At 36.5% G+C, this 22,590-nt stretch overlaps 7 protein-coding genes across 7 annotated transcripts; 5 read left to right on the top strand and 2 right to left on the bottom strand.

Moving 5' to 3' along the window:
* Positions 1–34: 34 nt before the first annotated feature.
* Positions 35–333, bottom strand: Cbr-tin-9.1 (the record flags this gene model as incomplete). Its single annotated transcript, XM_002633023.1, has 2 exons — positions 35–109; positions 172–333. 2 exons carry the CDS (start codon positions 331–333, stop codon positions 35–37), a joined length of 237 nt encoding a protein of 78 aa, XP_002633069.1.
* Positions 334–6,427: 6,094 nt separating this feature from the next.
* Positions 6,428–9,046, top strand: Cbr-nhr-105 (the record flags this gene model as incomplete). Its single annotated transcript, XM_045235570.1, has 9 exons — positions 6,428–6,488; positions 7,162–7,350; positions 7,402–7,473; positions 7,521–7,621; positions 7,897–8,142; positions 8,191–8,405; positions 8,450–8,655; positions 8,703–8,860; positions 8,909–9,046. The coding sequence occupies 9 exons, from the start codon at positions 6,428–6,430 to the stop codon at positions 9,044–9,046; spliced, it is 1,386 nt and encodes a 461-aa protein (XP_045093158.1).
* A 2,700-nt stretch (positions 9,047–11,746) lies between these two features.
* Positions 11,747–13,260, top strand: Cbr-srx-50 (the record flags this gene model as incomplete). The annotated part of the gene is made up of 8 exons (XM_002633025.1): positions 11,747–11,788; positions 12,091–12,242; positions 12,298–12,444; positions 12,487–12,563; positions 12,611–12,783; positions 12,827–13,029; positions 13,076–13,137; positions 13,187–13,260. 8 exons carry the CDS (start codon positions 11,747–11,749, stop codon positions 13,258–13,260), a joined length of 930 nt encoding a protein of 309 aa, XP_002633071.1.
* Positions 13,261–13,342: 82 nt separating this feature from the next.
* CBG05755 lies at positions 13,343–14,474 on the bottom strand (the record flags this gene model as incomplete). Its single annotated transcript, XM_002633026.1, has 6 exons — positions 13,343–13,411; positions 13,460–13,607; positions 13,656–13,784; positions 13,829–13,935; positions 13,978–14,098; positions 14,146–14,474. 6 exons carry the CDS (start codon positions 14,472–14,474, stop codon positions 13,343–13,345), a joined length of 903 nt encoding a protein of 300 aa, XP_002633072.1.
* Positions 14,475–16,045: 1,571 nt separating this feature from the next.
* Positions 16,046–17,508, top strand: CBG05756 (the record flags this gene model as incomplete). Its single annotated transcript, XM_002633027.1, has 5 exons — positions 16,046–16,155; positions 16,202–16,438; positions 16,482–16,794; positions 16,838–17,106; positions 17,163–17,508. The coding sequence occupies 5 exons, from the start codon at positions 16,046–16,048 to the stop codon at positions 17,506–17,508; spliced, it is 1,275 nt and encodes a 424-aa protein (XP_002633073.1).
* Positions 17,509–18,004: 496 nt separating this feature from the next.
* Positions 18,005–19,853, top strand: Cbr-srg-48 (the record flags this gene model as incomplete). The annotated part of the gene is made up of 3 exons (XM_002633028.1): positions 18,005–18,499; positions 19,461–19,709; positions 19,755–19,853. 3 exons carry the CDS (start codon positions 18,005–18,007, stop codon positions 19,851–19,853), a joined length of 843 nt encoding a protein of 280 aa, XP_002633074.1.
* Positions 19,854–20,625: 772 nt separating this feature from the next.
* CBG05758 lies at positions 20,626–21,074 on the top strand (the record flags this gene model as incomplete). The annotated part of the gene is made up of 3 exons (XM_002633029.1): positions 20,626–20,691; positions 20,742–20,886; positions 20,989–21,074. 3 exons carry the CDS (start codon positions 20,626–20,628, stop codon positions 21,072–21,074), a joined length of 297 nt encoding a protein of 98 aa, XP_002633075.1.
* Positions 21,075–22,590: the final 1,516 nt, after the last annotated feature.

The raw sequence follows: 22,590 nt of genomic DNA, 5'->3' as shown, positions 1-22,590 counted from the left end.
CAAGATAACTCTATCTCCAGTTCGATTCTCATGATCACATGGCAGCTCCGTTGGCTTGGGCGTTCAGTATTTGATGTTCTTGGAACCGTTGAGAGACCCGTTGTGTCATCTGAAATTAGAGAAACTTGAAAACATTCTATTCTATAAATTATATCAACGAGAATCACCAACCTTGAGAAATTTGTCGAGACAATTGTTAGCGCACGACTCCTCTTTAGCGTTGACCGTCCTACTGCCGAATTCGTTGACACACGATGTAAAACATTGCTCAGCGACCAAGTTGTATTGAGTGAGGAAGTCACGGAATGTCTGAATGTTCTGTTCGCTGGCCATCTAGAAATATTTGAGTATTTATTTGATATTCATAGAAGGAGAACGATTTTTCTTATATTCGGAGACGAATAAGCTTGAAAATGTGTCTAAAATTATGACAAAAACTGAAAAACTATAAAAGCATGAATTCAAATCGATAAAACATGGAAAATATATATTGCAGAAGTCATGTAAAAGTCGGAAAAAAAATTGGGAAGCAAACCAACTACTTCTGCTGACGCAACTTTCGTCAATGTTTGCGTCTCTTAACCCACACACTCTTTTTTTCGCTCGTTCAAGTCAACATACTGCGAAAGAAAAATAAGATTTAGCTCGATAAATTCACAAAACCAGACAGTGAAAAAAATTATTAATGGGAAAAATGAACATTCTTGACCGGTTTCCGACGTATTTACAGATTATTCAAGTTCAATTTCAAATTGTTCCGGATTTCCAAAACAGACTTCCCGAAAAAGAAAAGAAGGTGGAGTCGAATTGCTCACTAGTGAGCTCTACAGATTTAATTTTATAAATCGGACTTATTGGTTCCGGGAAAACTGCCTTCCAAAGTGTTCCTTAGGGATCCGTCTCAGGTCCTCTTCTATTTCTCATTTTCATCAATGATTTGCTTTTAAAACTTGAACAGATCCCCTCTCTTCATCTGGCGGCCTTCGCTGATGATATCAAGTTATATTCACACGACCCAATCGTTCTGCAAACTGGTATTAACAAGGTGGTAGATTGGGCTGCTGCCAACAATCTTCCTCTTGTCCACTCCAAAACTGCCCTTCTTCGCCTAGGTTCCCATAACCCTACCCATCCTCTCAATGTTGCTGGTATTTCACTTACACCCTCCTCTTCCGTCCGGGACTTGGGTCTCATTACTGATCCCTCTCTCAAATTTTCAGCGCATATCAACAAAGTCACAGCCTTAGCTCTTCTCCGTTCCAAACAACTCTTAAAGTCATTTAGATCTAAGTCTCCAGAATTCTACATTCATCTGTTCAAATGCTATGTTCTCCCGTTTATTGAATTTTGTTCTGTAGTTTATTCCCCACCACCCTCTTCTCGCCTTTCTCTAAAACTAGAATCTCCCTTAAAGGTGGTGTGCGGTGAAAAATTTTATTGCTTTTTTTGTGCAGAAATTCATGTAGATTCCCATAAAACAAAAGAAAAAATTCAAAAAAAATTCCTTCATTGAAAAAAAACGGCGTCGAAAAGTCAAAGTGGGAACCGGTGGCCTAGCGGCCAGGTGTGAGTTTTCTAGCCCAACTGCCGGTAAAAGCGCGCGAAATCGAATTTCGAATTCGAGTTCGAGTTCGAATTTTTATTGATTTTCAGTGTTTGCTCAGATTTTTGTCAGGTTTTTTATACACCATGTAGGAAATTAACGAAAAAACGAAATCTTTGATAACGAAATCTTTGAAAACATCAGAGAAAACACTGAAAATCAAAAAAATTTGAATTTCGCGCGCTTTTACCGGCAGTTGGCCTAGAAAACTCACACCTGGCCGCTAGGAAACCGGTTCCCACTTTGACTTTTCGATGCCGTTTTTCTCAATGAAGGAATTTTTTTCGTTTTTTTTCTTTATTTTTATGGGAATCTACATGAATTTCTGCACAAAATAAAGCAATAAAATTTTTCACCGCACACCACCTTTAAGATTTTTCTCTAAGTGTATTTTCCAGCGTTGTAATATCCAGTACAGTTCCTATTCTGATCGTCTCTCTATCCTCAATATGTTCTCCATTCGACATTGTAGGTTAAAAGCTCAACTAATCCTTCTCTATAAATTTTTAAATGGCTCCGCCTACTTTCCTAACCTAAGTGCACATGTCAAATATTCCTCCTCCCCTCGTCGCCCTATGAACTTAATTAATGTACAGCCCCACTCCTCTGACTATTTTTCTTCAATTTTTCCCCTGTGGAACGCCATCACTTCCCCAGTTACCCGATTTCTCCTACCTTCCGAGTTCGAATCCTTAATTTCTTCAAGTATTACTCGTTATTGATATATTTGCTCCACTATTTTTTTCTCTTCTTCTACTGGTTACATTTTTCCTGTGTCATATACCTAAATTATCCCGTTTTCCCTCCACTACTCAGATCGGCCTCGTGAGGGCATTTTCTGAGTCTTTCATGTCTTGCCCTCTAATGTTTTATTACACCTGATCAATAAACAAATTACAAAATATATTCTTGTAAAACTTTGTGAAAGATAAAACTGGTTCGTTTGATATAAACTTTTAACAAGGATTTTTATTCGTCCAATTCAACTAGAAAATTCTAGCAAACTTTGAATATAGGGAACTTCTAGTAAGTGAGACTCTAGCAAATGATCTTCTAGCAAAGGAGTATTTGCCGAATGGAACAAAACTAACTTGAAATTTGATTCTTCAAATCCCAGAAACTTCGTTATTTCAAAATTACCCCATGTTAGTATCGTAGAACCACTGTGGAGAAGCAAATAGGAAAAAAACTACGATATATTTTTAGTCGTTGTTTGGTGATGGCAGTTCTTTATGGTAATCAAATTTCGAGGAGAAAATATCTGAAGAACAAAAAAAAAATTTAATTTTCCCCTTTTAGTTCTTTCCGAGTTATAATGTAAGGAAATCAAATTCCAAATTCCATTAACTTCTTCTGACTTGTCCTTTCCATCCTTTCCATTTCCCTAGATATTGCCCTTCTAGATCCCTGATCCTTTGATCCATTTCACAATTCTCCAAACCTCTCCTCAAACGAATCTAGTCTTGACAAATAATAAAAACGGAAGGCCTTCTTCATGTTTCGATGCTCATTTCGTGCATTTTCCTTCTCATTTTTTCTTTGAATCTCTCAATTTTCCTCTCTATTTCCCTCACTATTTCCCTCTGCCCGTGTAATTTTTAAAATCCGCTAGACTATGCTGCATAGGTGAGGATATGCACAACTATTCTCTCTTTCCCCGGCTTCCTCATATTCAAAATCAACCTAATCTTCTCCTCGAAATATACATATTTTCATGCGGCGGGGCAAGTGTTGGAGGGCTAGAGTGTAGTGTTTAACCAAGACACAATCTCCCGAAGATTCCGAATCAACTACTGTGTCAATTGAAAACAAAACCTTTTGGGTTGTTTTAATGATCTTTTTTGATGAAAGAGAAACATTTTTGATTTGTCTTTTTTTTGGCATTTTTGAATCTCTTTGTGTTTCAATAGAGGCCACTTTTTCATTTTCTTCTCCTTCCTTTTTCTCTGTCATGGCTACCTTGAAATTGCTTCTTTCTTTAGAAATGGTGTTTTATTCGTGCCTTAATTTTGACCTTTCATATCATTTTTAGTCACTTCTTAGGCTCCATCTAGGCTCGACATCAAGAATTTTCTTCTTCAAATTTCCCTTCACAAATCCAATTAGACTCCACTTATCACTGATCAAAACTTAATTGATCTTCTGTTCTTCTTCTTCTTCTTCAAATTGATATCCTAGTTTCCTTATAAAACCCCAAAGAAAAATCAAGTTTCACTGACCTTCTAAGCAAATACTCTCTTCTTGATTTTCTTTTTTCCCTCCCCAATCCTTCTCACCCTAATCTCTTTTCTGAACCTCGCTCTAATAACTTTCGAATAAGTTCAATTCAGCACATTATGTGTTTCTAGTCAAAAAAGTGTTGTTGAACATGCTGATTAAATTATTAATCATACATTTTCACATTTTTTTCCGTCTCGTAGAAAAAGAGATCAACGAAACACGAATTAGCCAAGACACATCAAGTTTCACAAAGAGTTGGTTAAATATATCCTAGAATTTTAGATCTCTCTCCAATTTTTCTAGATAATATCTCAGATATTCCGGCTCTAACACCTGCTTGATAAGTACACTGCCATACGCCACATGTTCTGTCAGAGTGTATCAAATTTCCAGCATCCCCCTTTCGAAGTACATGTGCCTTTCACATGGTCTAGAACTTTCCAACCTTTCACATGGTTTGAATTATAATCTTTAAAAATCGTCAGCATAGTTGTTCTGTAACAGAAAAATGATTTTATTTAAATCTACCCCCATAATCTATGACCAGTTTATTGAAGACCCCAAAAAACGAGAGAAGACCCCCTAAAGAGACCTGTGAGAGAATCAAAAAGTACGGGACAGAGATTACGATAATTGCAGAGGCGCAGATGATACAACTGAGAGATAAGCGTTTTCTCTATGTCTGCGTCTCTCTGATCGGTCCACTCTCTTACGTTTCACGGTTTCTGTGTGTTACCCTTGGTTGGCGAAGATGATCGAGAGACAACTTTATAAAATTCTACTACACACTTTGACACATTGTATTAGTTGTCTAACAATTAAGCAGATCACATAAATTTTTGAATCTCGATTCTGGTGTTCAGTATACACTCAAACAAAAACTCCCGTCAAATCCTTGGTAACATCTCTAGATTACCTTTTTCAAAAAGGCTTTTTGTGAATTCGTTTCAGTTAGTTATCTAAAATTTCCTCCAAATTTATTTAGATCTCTTTTACCACTATTTGAATTTGCTCCCTATTTGCTCTTTATGCTCCCTACAGAGCAGAAAGGCACATGTGTGTAGTATTTGTCAATGTAGACGACAAAAGACTACAGACACAAAGTTTATGATGCTTCTGGTTTTTTGAAATGTATCTATTTAGTGGTTTTTCAATAAATGGGTTCCTAATATCAAATTATAGGTTAATTTTTGTTGTAGTTTCGTTTGACTTTCATCGAATCACAAATATAACAAATGACTTAAAGGATATCCTTGTACATATCTATGTCATCAAGATCTTTGATATTTTCGAATTTTGGACTTTCTTCTTCTTTTTCAGAAACCACGTGACATGTTCAGGTGGTGATATGAAAAATTGTCTGTTTTGATATCTTTTTCTCTGTGTCCTCTTTTTTTTGGGTTTTTCCTCTTTTTTTTGTTTCCGGACCTTAAAGTTACAAAAAGACCTGTATTATAAGGGCCCCCACGCTGTCAAGTTTAAGCTAAATTATGTTAATTCGTATGCAATATATCAAAGATGTGTCAACTGACAAAATAATTTTAATATTCTGACAAACAGTTTATCAGTTGACAACTTTTTTATTTTGAGAAAAATTGGTTCAAAATTAAAATTTTTGGGTCCTTCTTTCACAAGTTTACTTTACCCTGAGATTTTTCATTTCAAGCTTTCTAAAAGTTGTGCTCAAAATTTTTTGCCTTGTGAAAACAAACTCTAATTTATTCCTTTTTGTTTCATTGGTGTCAGAAAATATCATCAAGATCAGAAAGTTATTGGCAGAATCAGACATTTTGCAAAAATAAAAACTCGTGTTAATCAGACAAAGAACAAAAATCATTAACTGATAAGGTAGAACATAAAACTGGTTTTGAGTAACTCTTTGATTTGACCTTCAGAATATCCTTATATCCACCATGAATCTATAAAACTAAAACTTCCAATTTTCGCTAAATCATCCAGTATGTTTCAAAATTTCCGATCATCGCCTGATCGATTTGTGATTGTTGACCTCTTCTCGTTCTCCCCCTTTCTGACATCATTCTACCAGTTTTACTCTACTAGTTTTCATATATATTAATATCGCCTCTCTTTTCTCTCTAGCATATTCTAGATCTATCACGACTACTGTTATTCTGATTGTGACGTCATTGATTTCTCTATTCTTTATATTTCCAAATCACTTTGTTTCGTGTGTGATAAGTGATAACTAGACATAATTGCAAAACAAGAGAGTCGTGAGGGAAAGGATACAACCGTTAAAATAGCGTGCGCGATGTAAGAGAGCACACGGCGCGATCTTTAAAAGTGGAAACTCCGCCTATTCTGGTGGCATAGACAAAGCAGCGCTCAGAGAATGATCAAAATATCAGTGATTCAGAAGGAATATAGACGAAGAGTGTGTGTGTGTGTGTGTGTGTGTGAGAGAGAGAGAGAGAGAGAGAGAGAGAGAGAGAGAAAAGAAAACCGACTAATCTGTTTTCAGACTCGGACCAGACTGCTCTTTTAGGCTCCACCCCCACTCATTTTTCTTTTCCTTATTTCCTTATTGCTGCTAACGTCTTCTTATTCTGCTCCAAAATGAGCTGGTCCTATTACAGACAATCTATGACATATCTTGATCCGATGGATACATCAATTCCAGAATTCCCTATGCATGAAGACGAAGGTAAGTCTTTTTTTCGTTATTCGTAATTTTTGAAAGCTAAAAAAAATAGTCTAAGTAATTCTTCCACCCAAAAAGTTATTAAAAATTTGTAGCACATCTTCTCCCAACTGAAAGATCTACAACTTCCCAGGAATTAGAAAACGAGTTGATTAATATCCAATCCTGAAAATAAATTATTTTGCATAAGTGGCTAATCTTTCCCACCTAGTTAAGAAAATGATTAGCTAAGGACTACAGAAAGGATTAGTCATTTAGTACAGCATAATGAGATCAAAGAGTTCAGATCCGTAGGAGCCAACAGACTACAGCAACAAGAACTGGATATCTATGTAGTTTGTGCTGTAGTTTTTGAACGCTAATTATTTTCTCATCAGAAAGTTCAAAAATCTTCCAAGTCTAGACAAGAAATCTCAAGGAGGCTTATTAGTTCCTGCTGAGAAATAAATATCATTTGGACAATAATTATAAAAGGTGCTTTCTCAAAAACAAAAAAGAAGAATTCCCATATTATTTCCCAAGCGAAACAAACTACATATGAAATGTACTCGTGTTTTCCGGAAAAATAGTGAAAGATCATGAAATTGGCACTTATAGCCTAAAAGTTTTAGGCAACAAAAGACGCCAAAACAAAGTAATATAGTGATCAATATTTTTGCAATCAAAAATATTCCAGAAGCTGGACCCAGTATGAAATCCAACGAAGAAGAGGGGCCAAGCTGTCTGGTCTGTGGAAGAATTGCAAATACCGGACATCATTATGGAGTTACAGCTTGTCTGGGATGCAAAACTTTCTTCAGACGAGTCGTTCTTCAAAAGAATTCACCTAAATGCAAGTATAAGAATCAGTGTAAACTCGAGAAGAGTGAGTCATTTTTTTCGAGCTTCTGAATATTAAAAAAAAACAAATTTCCAGCTGAAAACGCAAAAAGACTCTGCAGAAGTTGTCGCTACCAAAAATGTTTGAATGTGGGAATGACAGAAGATGGTACGTTTTTTCGATGTTTAGCAGTAACTGATTATACAATTTTTCAGCTCTTCACCCTTGCCGTGATGTGATTGGTCGCCGAGCTCGTCAACCCTCATCAGACTCATCTCCAATTTCCAGTCCACCATCAATATCTCCACAATTATCGGTAAGTGAAATAGATTTGAGAATCGGAGCTCAACCAAAGTAATTGAATTACCAAAAAAAAACAGTAATAGAAGGACCCATACCTTCAAGTTTGAGCTAAATTATCTCAATTTCTGTACAAGATACCAAAAATGTGTCAATTGAAAAAATACATCTGAACAACTTATCACTTGACTACTTTTTCAAATCATTGACAGGGACCGAGCAAAACGACTGAAAGTAAAAAGTTAGGGGTCCTTTCATTACAGTTTTTACTGTAAATCAATTCTCTTTAAGGGATATTATCACCCTCCATTTCTGACTCCGGTGTCCGATTCACAAAAAGAGTTGCGCGTAACTATTCCTCTGTGCTTTCCCCTAGTGTGTACGTTGCAGATATGCAAAATGATGTCCTTATGCGAAGGCGACTACGAACTATTGCAGACAATCACCGACACGGACACAGACATTCGGACACGGACGGCACATATTCTGGGAGAGCCGTTGAATGAAGAAGGACATCAGATTCACTTTTATAGTCCAGTGAGTGTCAAGACGTGTAACTTTTAAAACAACAGAAAACACTTTTAGCCTCCCGATTATTCGAATGTTTCTGTGAATCATGGAATTGGCCCATCGTTGAAAGTCGACATTATTCTTCTCAAAGAATGGGTCAGTCGGATTCCAGGCTACCCCGAACTCAGTGAACGGTTCCAAGAGCACCTTATGTCTCGCTTCTGCTTGAGATACACAGTTATTGAACATGGCCTTTTCACAGCTCAAATGCCGTATCACAAGAATGTTTGGTGAGTTGATTATTCACAACGTTATCTCAATTAATATTTTGCAGGTTCCTTTCCGACCGAACATGTCTGGTCAGTGAATTCGAAGACCTTCCCAAAGAAATCAAATGCCATCTGACCTCAAAAGTTATCAAGGAGCAAAAACTGCTTGCTCCATTCACAGAAATGCTCATTCACGATGTGGCCGATCCATTGAGAAAATTAAAACCAGATTCTGTGGAGATTGCCAGTGTTAAGACATTGATGTTGCTCAGTAAGTTTTAGTATTAACCAAACTTCTGAAACTCTATATATTTTCAGAACCAACATGTCTGAAAGTAGTAGAAGGAGATTATTTGGCGACACAAAATGATCTGAAAATAATCAATGAAGTTCGCAATCGAGTTCTTTCTGGATTATTCTCTCACTATGTCAAGAAAGGTTTGGATCCAGAAGCTCTGCCGATTAGGATTAGTGAGGTGAGGAACCCACATTATAGTTCTTTCATAAACTACTGTCTTATTTAGATTCTCGAATTGACTGGTGGAGTGGAAACGTGTGCGAATCGGGCTCTCGAGGAAATGCATCTGCTTCGTGTCTTCAATTTATCCGCCTTTGACCAGTACAGTGAGGGAGTGATTTTTGGATTGTGGCGAGACTATTAAAATGTTTTCCTATCATCAATATTATATTTCTCATGTATACAACTTCTCAAATCTGTGATTCTAGATATTTTTCAATAAAGATTCTATATTTGATCTGCTGTGAATACACATATCCATTTTTAAAAAGCAGAAATCCTCTAGAAGCTGTTAGTTCGACTAAACTGAAAACCAGTCGTTACCCAGGGCGTACCAAAGATGTGGATCTAATGGCGTTGTTCAGGCAACCTGCAAAAAACTAAAAAAGGAAAAAAACTCGGAGACTGAACCAATTTGGCTGAAACTTTTATGAAAACTGGAGAAATCTATAACGAACATATTGCCAAAATTTAGGGTCAAAATATCCACTTTGACCATTTGTATAAACTTTCAAATTGTTTGAAATTTCAGCCAAAGTTTCCATTTCAAAGTTTGTACGCAAATTTTGGGCAATATGTTCCTTAAAGTTTTTAACCCCGCAAAATGATAACTGTATAGTGCCGAACTATACAAATCGTTAAAATTTCAAACTTGTAAAATTGTTTTATGACTTCCCAGAAACATATAATACATCCTAATACCGCATCACTTCCTCTTCGTTATCTGTTATACTGGGATACAACCGTAATCGTTCTCATATCAGTGATCACTAATGTATTTAATGTCATTATCCAGGAGGTCAAATCTTCAGGTACCGTACAGGTCAATCGTCCTACTTGAGTCCATGGTTGTTCAATCGAATAAAGCTGAAACCAACACAACCGGATTTTCTTGTTCTCTATATAAAAATATACTCATTTTACATATGAAGATTTGTAATATTCGTGATCATTGTTGATGATAGTTCTGATAGACAGATAACATCAGATATTAAGCCATGTGAATCGTAATTTGCAAAATCTTGCTGCTAAACATCGGACGACAAGTTGGAACGAATCAGAACTATGATGACCAGAACTCATGGCCCGTGAAGATTCGCAACTGTTTTTGAAACCAGATTTAGTTTACTTGCAACTCTTGTGCATCTTGAATAATGATTATTCTCAAATCCAGAGGATTAAAAAATTTGACTTTTTTATTTCCCTTTGAAAAAGCAACACTTTTATAACCAGCGAAAAATTCAAAGCTGAAGAAATAGCTCTTAACCTAAATCGGAACTGTGTTTTTTTTTGGAATACAGTGAAATATTTTTCGATAATTTTATCATGAGCGAAATTCGCAAGCAAAAGTATCCATCATTAGCACACAGTTTTGAAACGTCATAGAGAACATGTTTTGTACATCTGCAACACTCCGTTTTTTGAAACTCATCACCATCTAGAAAAAAAACAAATACGTAGTGTCAAAACTATCGTGTTTTACTCACTCATCACATCATTTACTCCGTCAATCTTAATCCTTCCATTGTCTTGAAGATGGCTCATACCCAGAAGACGTGGTTTCAAATTTAGAATTTGGTGGAAACGGTGAATTCATTTCTTGCTGTTCAGATATCACAAAAAAGAACAATAATGTCCAGACAGACATGTGAATTGTTCTCCCATTGAGAATTCGTATAGCTGTAAATAGAACACTTCGAGAACAGTCATGTATGAGAACTGCTACAAATAAGAACTCACATAAATACGGACTGGCCCTAATGAAAACTGTTACATCAGCTTTTTTATAATGTGAACTGCTACAAATGAGAACTCAAAAGTCCGTTGCAGAGATATTCGGATTCTGAATTACATGAAATGTATTTTTGTCTGGATTATGTATTTCAGATTCCGTATTTTGGATTCCAAATTTAAATCGGATCCATTCCGGATATCTCTGGTTAGCTGAATTCGTGTCATAAAACAGTACTTTTTGGTCTTGTAAGCTTGGGAAGAACGAAACTTTTTGGAATTTTTCTGAAATAAATCTAACCGTCAGTATTTGAATGTTTTTTTCGTCATACTGTAATACTACAATGCCTTGTTCGTCAGAATAAGATGTTTGCTTGCTAGGACTTTTTTCGAAGCTTACTATTTTCCATGATACAGCCATACATCAAACCAAGTGAAGTCATGTGAATTAGAGTTTGAAACGTTTATATCGATACCATCTGACTTTCAATATCATCTCATTACTCATATTTTATTCTCACTTCTGAAACTAGACACTTCCAGAAATCTCCAGTCAATTGAATTCACTTATCTAATCTCTTTTACGTGTGTATTTCAATTCAATACCTTCAAACGTATTTCAAAAATCTAACAATCCTAATCCCTTTGGAATTTAACAATACTTATATTTTGTTCTTTTGTTCGCGAATATTTTGGATTACTATCTGTTACAACTCGAAAATCGTGATAAACAAACTACAAGAATGACGAGAATGGGCGTGTCTATCTCTCCCGATTTCAAATTTTGTGTTTTTCGAAAGATTAGAAAATCAGTCATACGTTTTCAATAGGTTTACAGTAACCTAATCCAAGTGTTATTTGATATATAGGTGTCTCATCAACCCACCCATTGAAAGCCTATTTTGATTTTTTTTTTTGAAGACTATATAAGAATGTAAAAGTTTTTGAAAAATACTATTCATTTGTTTGCTTCCTATAGGAAGTCACTGTTTCTGTGATTTTTTGGTTTTCTGTTTGAATAATAAAATACAATAAGCTTCATTATATTCCCCCAATTTTTCAGTATAAAAGTATCAGAAAGTGATCAGCAAAAACATTGGAAAAAAAAGTCAAAATGATGCCTGATGAACAGTTGGCTGGATTGATCGTCTTTCCGGTAAGAAAACTTTAAAGCTCTATAGGAATTATGATTCTGTTACAAACATTGGATCTATGGAAGAGTAAGGCCTCTGGTTATGGCCAAAGGTTCCACAACGAAAACTACCGTAACCTAAAAGTATTTTTACTTTCAGTATTTTTCTGACTACTTTTCTTTGAGTTTTCTGTTTTATCCGGAAAATAAATATGTTTTTGGTTACGGTAGTTGTCGTTGTGGGACCTTCGGCCACGACCACCCGCGTTTCTCTTCCACAGCTCCGATTTTTTTTTTGTACTAAAATATTGTGTGGACAATTTCAGCTCGCATTTATCGGAGTACTTGCCAATTGGACTGTGGCTCTCTTGATTCGAAAGCTTCCGTCTCTGAAAAATTCATTCGGAAGACTTACCGCTTCTCAATCCATTGGAGATGCAATTCATTCCACAGTTTTTGCATTCTTGTTTTCTCCAATGTGTTTTTTGTGAACAAAAATAAAATTACGAAAATTGCAAAGTAGAAGTTTCCAGCGGAATTGAGTTCATGAAAGATTACTCCTCTGTCATTGGTCATATCCTACTCATTGCCTACGACATCTCAACATATTCTCATTTGTGTATCTCTCTCAACCGTTTTTGCTCAATCGTGGCTCCCATCAAATATGATACCATTTTCAGGTTATTTTATTTTGAGATGAAACACTAATCATGGATTTTCAGCATGGCTAATACCAAAAAACTGATTATGTTCTCATGGGCTTGCGCAATTCTCCCTTCATTTTATCTCTACATCTACCGTAATCTTTTGGATAGAATATGAAAGATTAGAATTTATTATTTTTAGATGACTGTAAATTCTATTACATCGATGATTTTTGGGTTTTCACATTCTCCGCTACTCCAGTCTGTGGAACTATCGTTTGGTATGCGGATTTTTTGAAATACAATTCGATTGTTATATCGATTGTCATAATTGATGTTATCACTGTCTCCAAAGTTCGAAATTACAAGGCTAATGTAAGTTAGACGCTTCAAAATCATAGAGAAACTAAATTTTCAGCTCTCAAAAACCTGCTCGCAGACACACGCAAAGAAACGCAGTGCAGAAATGAACTTCTTGAAACAAGCCTGCCTTCAAGCATTTGTATTTGTTTGTGAACTCATCACCTACTTTTTGATCACTCCAAAAGTAGATGGAAGTGAGAGATGGCTCCGTTTCTTCTTGTCCACTGTAGCCTGGGTTTGCGTTCACATGCTGGATGGGTGAGTTTGAAAGCTTATCAGACCCAAAAAAAGTTTGAATTCTCAGAATCATTACATTGAGTTTCAACAAAGAATTCACTCAAACCATCTTTGGTGGAATCAGAATCAGTGAGTTTGCTTATCATTTTCAGAAAAAAAGTAATTTCTATTTTTGCAGAAGATCTATCTGGACACTCGGGAACTCATACTCATCATACTCGCCACGAAACTTCGAACACAAGCAAACATTGATTTTGAATGTTAAATCAAATAATGTATATACGTTTTCAAAAACAAAATTTTTTGTGAAAATAAAAATTTGAGAAAAAATAAACTAGTTTGATATCCTCTGTCCTCTCGCATTGCTCATCCCCGTTGCACTAACTCTCGAACTTTTGAAGATCTGAAATTCGGCTTCACAATCTCAGTCTCAATTTTCGCCAATTGTTACCGTATTCGGATTTTCCTCTCTACAGCAGAAAGCAGATTTGGCAGTATCCCGATATGGGGAGGAAACTAGCAAGCAGATAATACAATGAATCGATGCATTGAAAGTTACAAAAATATTCAAAATGGATATTACCTGAACAGCCGTCATTCTGAAAAGATTTTAATATGTTGTAGGGGTTCACTTGTAGATCACTCACAACTGAACCATCATATTCTGCTCCATCAGAATCCCCTGAGCCAAACTGACAACTCCAATTGGTCCATCAGCTACCATAAAAGTCATCGTCATGAAGATAACGAGTTTTGTAGTACTATCCGTTTTGGCACTAAAAGAAAACATTTCAGTTTCAATAGTTTATTGAAAAATGACTTTTCTGTAGGACTCCGCAGACTAGAGACACTAATCTGCCGTCGAGCATTCTGCAATGCTATGATGAGACATATTGTTAAAATAGGCAGCAAAACAGCAGAGGCGATCTGAAATTTGGAGAATATATTTTCATTTCGAATATGTGTTACCTTCAGAAAACCATCAGCGAGAAAATAAATTTGTAACGATGTCTCTGTTTTGAAAAACAGAAAGTCCTTGAAAGATGGAAGATATTGTGGCTCTGTATAGTTTGCAGGAAACCCTGCACAGCTGCAAACGGTCCATTGAAGGTTTTTTCTTCTCCAATGAAGGCTTACTGTGAGGGAGGAACCCAAGGGTTAGGTTGGATTTCAAAAGTCATCGGTCCAAAATAAAATGCCGATACAATTATGCTAATTATTAGAGAGAAGAACGATGATTGGATTCCGAATGCTCGTTTTGAAATATAATTTAATTTCGGATTCAATGAACTTCTGATAATAAGAATACGGATAGAAGCTAGTAGAACTCCAAGCCAAGAGGACAAACGACGAGCAATCTCTTTAATGTTGAGAGTTGTTATAGCCATCAACACTTGTGAGTACGTTGCTACGTTAACGCTTAAAAAGGGTTCTGTAATAACGAACACTAGCCTTTTTTGAACCATTCTTGGTCTGAAACAGAATACGAAACTCGGTTATAAACTAGATAAATCATATTTAATAGATCGCAAATCGCAATTCCTGCCATGATCATATTTATGCTGGTGTGTCTCATCGATTTTCTTGTCAGAATAATTAAATGGAATATATTGAGAATTGCCCCAACACAGGCAGGTATGAACTCAAAGTATACATACTTTGTGGCTATGAAACCAATCAAATCTGTAGGAGTTTCCATTTTTAAATCGAATCGATGTGAGCACAAAACTCAAAAACTGTTGTCAGCTGACAAGAAATAATCAGATCTAGTAGATTTTTGAGACTGCAAAAAGAAGGAAATATACAATTAGAAATTTCTCAAACAGAAAATAAATGTTCAATCACCTGCGCTACTGACATATAATAATTGTGGCTCTTTTTTTCTTTTTTCCTGTTATTCAGATTTTCAAGTACATTTCTGAATGGCAGGAAAATCTTCAATCGTAATTACGGGATCCCAACATGAGCTGATTTCACAATTCGTCATCTAACACCATCTCGAGGGATCTGTGAAATGATGTAAAAAAAGCTGAAACCTATAATTGCGAAAACTAGAAAAACATAATAATTTTAGTCTTTCCTAGGCAAGAGATTTTTGACAAACAGTTTTGTGGGTGATCAAAGAATTCGCGGGATAGTTTGGTCTCATCTTTTCACCTGTTTTCAAGAATGTCGGGAAAATCACTGAAATCCTATTTTTATAAATTGATCTCTTGAAAAATGTGTGAAATTGAGAACTGGGAAACGGATTTGAAAATTAAATTTGCGGAAATTAAAGCTGAAGTTTCAATGTTTCTTTCAGATATGTGCTCATGGTGTCAAGAACAACCTCGGAATGATTCTTCTCGGCTGTTGCCATATAACTTCTATTCAGAAGTTGACGGGGGTTCCGTTAGTTATACGGATATTGGGCAGGTTCTGGTCGGGACTTGTCCATAAACTGCTGTATAGCCACACAACAAGATTGGAACCTTGTTCAAAATTTGTCAGAGTTTGGTCGGCTTTACTATAGTTGCGGTCTTATCCAAAATCTGACCAGCCTCCGCTCCCGGACGATGCCCGAGGGATGTCAAAGCTACAATAATCTAAAACGGCCCAAAGGATTCAAAACTTCGTGAAATTAGATCACACGTTGATCAGTTTCCATCATTTGCATTTACAATCCATTTCAGTTCTCTGGCCCACCAGGGCACTCCCCTTCAAACACGGACAGACTAACCACGTCGTGGGGAAAGATCTCCTAGAATTCCCTGTGGGATTCCCACGAACCTCACATCTAAATCCCTACTTTATCTAATCTACCCTTAGTGTACAAATCGACGACGTGACATGTTTCTCGTCACCTGTAAATCCGTCAAAAGCAAATGAATCACTGCAATATCTTCGCAGTCAGCTTCCCGGGAGAATGATTCTTATTTGCTTTTTGCCGCATCGAATCTTTCCCAATGGTCCACTTATCTCTTTGGGGAGATAATGGGATTTGCTCCGGGGAAGGACCATGGTACGGACCAGATACTAGATCTCATTCAGTACAAGAATGTCTGCTCGCGTTCAGTCTAGCCAAAAAATGCCATCTCGGTTTCGTATTTTTGAACTACCTGATGTTGTTTTGAAAGATGTTTTTCAAAATTTTGAAGGAGTCGAAATGTAAGTTTCCCAGTTTTTTTTAATTAACTCAATTATCTCTATACAGACTCGATCTCTCCTTCACATCCACCAGACTGATGAGGGGAGTTTTCCGCTCTGTTGGACTGCGAGCTGTCAGTCATACTGTAAAGTTTGAAGACGCGTATCCTCTCATTAGCACAATAGTGAAATTTGGGTCAGGAAAAGGAAGTGAAACATCTTTTGTATGGAAATTTGTCGAAAGCAAAAAATCAATCAATTCGGATAAAGTGAGAAAAGTGGAATGTCACAGATTCGATAATTGGTATGCGCACTATTCGATGATCTTTATAAAAATAATTTTTCAGCTTCACGAAAGGTAATACTATCTTCTGCCACTACCACAACTCTGAACTCGGTGCAACTGTGATCTTCAATCATATTTTCAATTGTTTGCCAGCCCCATTAAATCTGCATCTGAAACTGAATTCCATCAAAAATCTCCATGCTTTATTTCTCAATGATTGTTTTTCAACGTGCGAAAAATTAGATGTTTGGTACGTAGAGCAGGACGAGAATGATGAATTAGTTGAGGATCTGACAGGAATTTTGGAAATGGTGGATGTTAAAAAAGAGCTGAGAGCGCTGGTCCCACAACAATGTGAGATGGATATTGAGAAGGTTTGGTACTCGGGATTTTTCAAAAAACCATACTAGTTTTCAGATTCGTGACTTAGAAGTTCTGACGATTCAGGATGCAGAATGGATGAGTTTGCCTGCTCTTTACTCTTTAAATTGTCGATTCGGAAGTCTTCTGAATCACAAGTTCGGCCAATTTGATATCTCTGCTTTTGCTGAAAATTGGTACAACTCGACAGACAGGAAACTGGTAAAGATGCAGTTCGGATGGAATGAGTACAGACGATTTTCCCCAATGATAGATAATCTCAATTGGAAAGAATGGGATCCGAAAATAAGATCAAGATATTTTCAGTAAGTTCTCTGAAGAAACAATTTTGAACGAAACTAAATAATTTGAATTTTTTCAGTGACTCCAGTGAACGTTCCAATTCGAGTCGAATCGATTGTTCTAAAGGACTCGACATCACTCGTCCAGATGGTCTCACAGCAACGATCCTCAAACAAGATGCGTTTGATTGTAACATCCTTTTCCTTGTCTGGCACGATATTCATCCTGAAACTACACGGTTAGCAGTTCTCTCGGAGAAATTGAACCTACAAAACAAGAAATTGGCCTCAATTCTTGGCAATAGGAAAGAACGAGTCGTTAAGAAGGAATTCCGAGACACGTTTACAGAGGCTCTGGCGAAGAAAACAGAAATCACGGAAGAAATCAAGCTATGGGTTGATACAGAAGACATTAATGCATGCTGATTCAATTTTTTTCATGAAACTAATAAATTCGATTGTTCGTATTATGAAGATCTTCATTTTTCCCTGTTGCTAGAATTCATTTAGATTCTGTGTCTTATTCGGATCAGGTCTGCTTAAGCGCACATTGATTGAAAACACACAAGTCTAATCCACGTCCGCTTTGAAATTATTTTTGAATTTCGCTTGACCTAAAAATTATCAGGGGTGCCATTTCGGACCAAACTTTTTGGACCGATGTGGAGTGGATGAAACCATTCCATAGGTTCATGTCTTTTCTTCAATCTAATAAAAATGTTGACTTGAAATAACTACTTTGAAACTCAATCATTCAAAATATCAAACTAAACTTCAGTTGTTTACTTGATTTTTTCACATTTCCACCTGAAACTGAAGATTAGAAGTTGTGCGATTTCTAAGTATTTAATGAAATTTTTCAGCTGTCTGCGCGAAATTATATAAGCTTGGCTCACTTCTTCAGTTTCACACGACTTCCCAAATGTACCTCATATCCAAGATTTGGCTTGGATATGGGCTCATTTCGGTTTTCTTCTCTGCATTTCTTGTCTTTGTTATATATACCAGTCCACTTTCCAATCAATCCTTCTATCGTCTCATCGTAATTCATCTGGTAATTGTCATCCTAAGTTGGATAAATTCATGGCCAACTCGAGTCGTTTGGACTGAAGATGCACCATATTTCGCTAAAGCTCTCTATGACCACACTCCAAGACTGTTTAGCTTGTTTATGTTTCTCGGAATCGCATTTTGTCATATCCAATCGTGGAGTTCTATCGTGATCTGTGTGAATAGATTGAGAACTGCAAATCCAGAGAAATACGAGGAGAGAAACAAGTGGTGGAATCGTTGGTTTATTCTGATCTATATAATTGTTATAGTCTTGTCTCTACTTGCTGCCCACTATTTGGCCATTACTCCAACTGTTCGATTTTATGAGGAAACTGGAAAATTTGGTTATGTTATATGGGATCTGGTGAGTTAGAACTAATGGCACTCTTCTAGAATCACGGAACGAAAAATAAAATCACGGAACGAAAATTTTGGGTAATCCAAAAATTGCTAGGACCTTCATTCAAGTACTATCCAGAGATCTAACCTTGACATTACATTTTTTTTGCTCAGTATCCAAAATGACACCCGAAATGTGGTATATTGAGTCCTTAAGGTACACTAGTTGATAGCGTACATGGTTAATAGGTTACATAGGACCTTTTCCAGATGTTCTGAGGATCATGGGACATATGGGAGTTAGGTTAGAGGCTGCAACGAGCAGAGTTATCAAACTTCCCGTCGTTTTTTGGGTGCCTCACATGAAGGAAACATGATGGTTCAGCCTAAGCCTATAATTGAAGAAATCTTTTCTAATTCAAAATTAGTCTTCTTGGAACAAAATATTGGTCCGGAATAAGAATAGTCTTGGGCCAAATTGAGTAGAAATCGTGGCATGAAATTTCTTGCCTCGGATTTTTCATTTTTCAAAAATTCGATGATATTTTTGGGTTGAGGAAGCTTTTTTCAACCACTTCTTTCAGGCTCTTTCAGGCTGAAACGCCATGCTTCTTTTATCTGGAACACCCTAAAATGTCAGGAAGCTCAATAACTGCTCGATGTAGCTTTAAACTGAGTTTTCAGATGTTCTACAGGTCCTATGTAACTTGTTAACTAGCGTATTTTAAGAAATTGATATACCCTTTTTAGTATACCTTGGGTATTGGAAAAAGTAAAATTGATGCCAAGTTAGTATTACGGATACTACTTGCCAAATTAAAGAAGATAGCAGTTTTTTTGGATTACCCAAAATTTTCGTTCCGTGATTTTTTTTCGTTCCGTGATTTTTTCGTTCCGTGATATTTCGTTCCGTGATTTTTTTTTCGTTCCGTGATTCTAGAAGAGTGCCGAACTAATAATAAGACTTTAGCATAACTCAATTATAGGCGGATGGAATCATGCAAATTTTCTTTCTCGTAGTTTTCCTCGGTCTTTATATTCTGATAAGTCTTATCTTCGGATGCATCGCAGTCTGTAAAATCAAAAAACATCAAGATGGAGAATTTCATCACTCGTCACTGGTCACTCTCGTTCACATTTTCCTTCGTGTATTCTGCCTCACTCTTCTTCTTTGCTCATTCCTTTTACAAGTTGAAGACTTCACAGTGGAAATGATGATCACTATTTTTGATTTAGTAAGAAGAGAATCTCAGTTTTTGAATATCAAATACATTTTTCAGATGACCTTCTCCATGACATACATTATTTTGTTCTATGATGAGAGTGTTCGAGAGGCTATTAGAAGCTCGTGTACTTCCGGAACCGTCGATGGGAGATAATAAATTATTGCTTTTTTGTACTTTTTAAAAAACTTTTTATATAAAGTTTCAAGCAATGTTGTGAACTTTTGTTCTTTTTGAAAAACTGTTGGGTTTGTTTTCAATTCTTCCGTTTGGGCTTTTAGACGGATATTGGCCAGGTTCTGGTCTGACTTGCCCAAAAACGGCTGTATAGCGGGCCATGCTCAGATTTTTGTCGGAAGTTGAAAGTTAAAATACTAATAGCTCGGAACATTGTCATAAGTTTGTTGGAGTTTGTTCGGCTTTAGTAGCCGCCTTATCTGGAATCTGACCAACGGGCAGAAGTTGTCGGCGACGCCCGAATAATTGAATTGCTGTAAAGATTTGGGTTAATCCTTGCTGCTTCTTCCTTTGCGTAATTGCCAATTTTTCATCTAATGTTTCAGAAGACGGCAGAGCACTTTGATTCAATTTTCAAATGCAAGGATTTCAGATGAACAGTAAATTCAAATGACCATCAACCGAAAGATATACAATATGCCTAGTCGTTTTCAGTTTCGAAAAACCAGTTTTTTTCGAAACTGCGATCTCTTTTTCTTCCCATTTTTTGAATCCCATCCGTTTCCCTGTCTAGCTCTTGTGACACAAATCTTATCTTATCTGTTTAATGTTCTCACCACCTTCATAATAAAAAAAGAACGTGTTGCTCGAATTCCACTTTAGCTTATCTCTCCTCACACATTTCACAATCGATATCCTTTTTTTTCTCTCGAGAAAAAATAGTTTCTCCAGTGAAAGTTCTAACTCCATGATGTACTTCTTCTTCGTTCTCAACATTCTATTCATCGTCGTCGTTGGTATCGGGTGCAAGAAAAAAGTGAGTTTTTGTAAATAAATTCCTTCTAAAAGATTATTTGGGTCATTTAGAACAATGCAAGTAAACTTCAACCTCGTGATATGTCCAAAGAGAAAAAATCAAAAGAAAAAGTGACACCAAACGGTGCGGGATCAAAACCAGCGACTCCGACTTCTCCGAATCCGGAAGACGAGAAGGTGACAACTCCGGATCCAGGTGAGAAGTCATGATTATTAGTTAGGAAATAGCAATATGAGTAATAGGACATCACAGACAGATTTGAAATATATTTTTTCTAAAACGTCGAAACACTTCCAGAGAAAGATAAATCAATGATCCCAAGAGACGCAGATGACAATGAGACAATCAACGAAGCAAAATCCTGTTGGAGCACTCTTAAGTAAACTAAATCGATAGTAATAAATGAAGTAATTATTCAAGTTTATCATTTGATTTTTTAAAATTCACATGCTCAATTAATAACTCTCCGAATTTCAAAATAAAACACTTTATATACATAAATGATAAATTGGTGTCTGGTGTTTATTCCAAAAAATAAAATAACACTAAAAATAACATAATTAAGGCTAAAACCATATTCAGCAGTATAAACCACATTGAAAAAATCTCTCCATGATTACAATTCAAACATTTTTGTCAAATACCAAAAGCATGTACGACATTGAGAATGTTACCTGAAACGTTCAACTCTGTTTAACTATTGAAACTTCGCCCCAACCATAACCGATATAATCATTAGTAAATTCAAATGTGCAGCAGATGAGAAATGGTTTGCTGAAAGATTCCACAGTAGGAAAAGGGCATAAACGAATGTATGGGTAATTGCAATTTTTGATCGGATCTTGAGAAGTTGTTTGTGTTGAGTCGAGAGTTGAATTATCAACTTTTTTTCACGTGGATGAATGTGAAGACCCCCAAAACCAGAATAATTACGAAGTATACAATTGTGAATACTAACAAATAGATTTGACCAATGTAGGTGTCTCCCTGTGTTACGTCCTTAGGATCCGGCATTCTGGCCGGCTCAAGGAATACGAATAGTAATAGAATACAGATTTATTCAGGTACTAAAGATGTACGAGAATAGAGGGGGAAAAGTAGAGAAGGCCGGGAGAGACTAGGACAGACCGAGAATGGTTGTCAGCCCCAAAGAAAGAGGGGTTCTGACCAATGAAACAACTAAGAAGAAGAGTGCCAGAGAAGGGCGCTCTTCTTAGGTGGGTAGATCACAAATAAGTTGGTAGATCAAATATAAAACTAATGGAAGTATGCATAGAATGCCTGAATAAGTGAGCAATCGAATAAGACATAAACAAAGCGTACACCAAAAGATAATACTTATTCCAGAAAGAATTCGATTCTTTGAAAATCGAAGGTTGTTCGGAAAGTCCTTTCCATTTTTAGCGTCAGATTCATTCGATATAAAAAAGATCAAAACGATGTCAGATAAATTGAAGATAAAGACCATTGTTATCAGTGACTATCTGTCAACGTCCCACCAAATTGTGGATGCCTTCCTTCCAGAACTCCGGCCACAGCGCATTGAAAATCAGGTCAACCCATTTTTGACATCATGCTTTGAAGTGAATTTTTTTCAATCAAGATGTCGGTAGAAATGGCTGGATAGGGGGTAGTCAGACAGTACAAGGTTTGGACTATACTGTAGATAAGACAGAACCGTTTAGCCGTATCCAGTGAGATCGGCCTCCGTTCTCCTTCCCGCGTGAGGATGCGAATTTCGATTTTGAAAATAAACCTTTGTGTTTCTCTCCAATGGAGATCTACATGGAGTCTGAATGTGAGTTATGTCACCTGACAAAAATAGGTATCCGTAATAAAAGTGACACCATTATCTGGCAGCTCCCAATACTCCACTCCTTGGTAGACATCCATGCCGAA

The sequence above is a fragment of the Caenorhabditis briggsae genome, assembly GCF_000004555.2.
Source record: "Caenorhabditis briggsae complete genome, chrIV, whole genome shotgun sequence".
Classification (NCBI taxonomy): domain Eukaryota; kingdom Metazoa; phylum Nematoda; class Chromadorea; order Rhabditida; family Rhabditidae; genus Caenorhabditis; species Caenorhabditis briggsae.
This window is presented reverse-complemented; position numbering and strand designations above follow the sequence as displayed.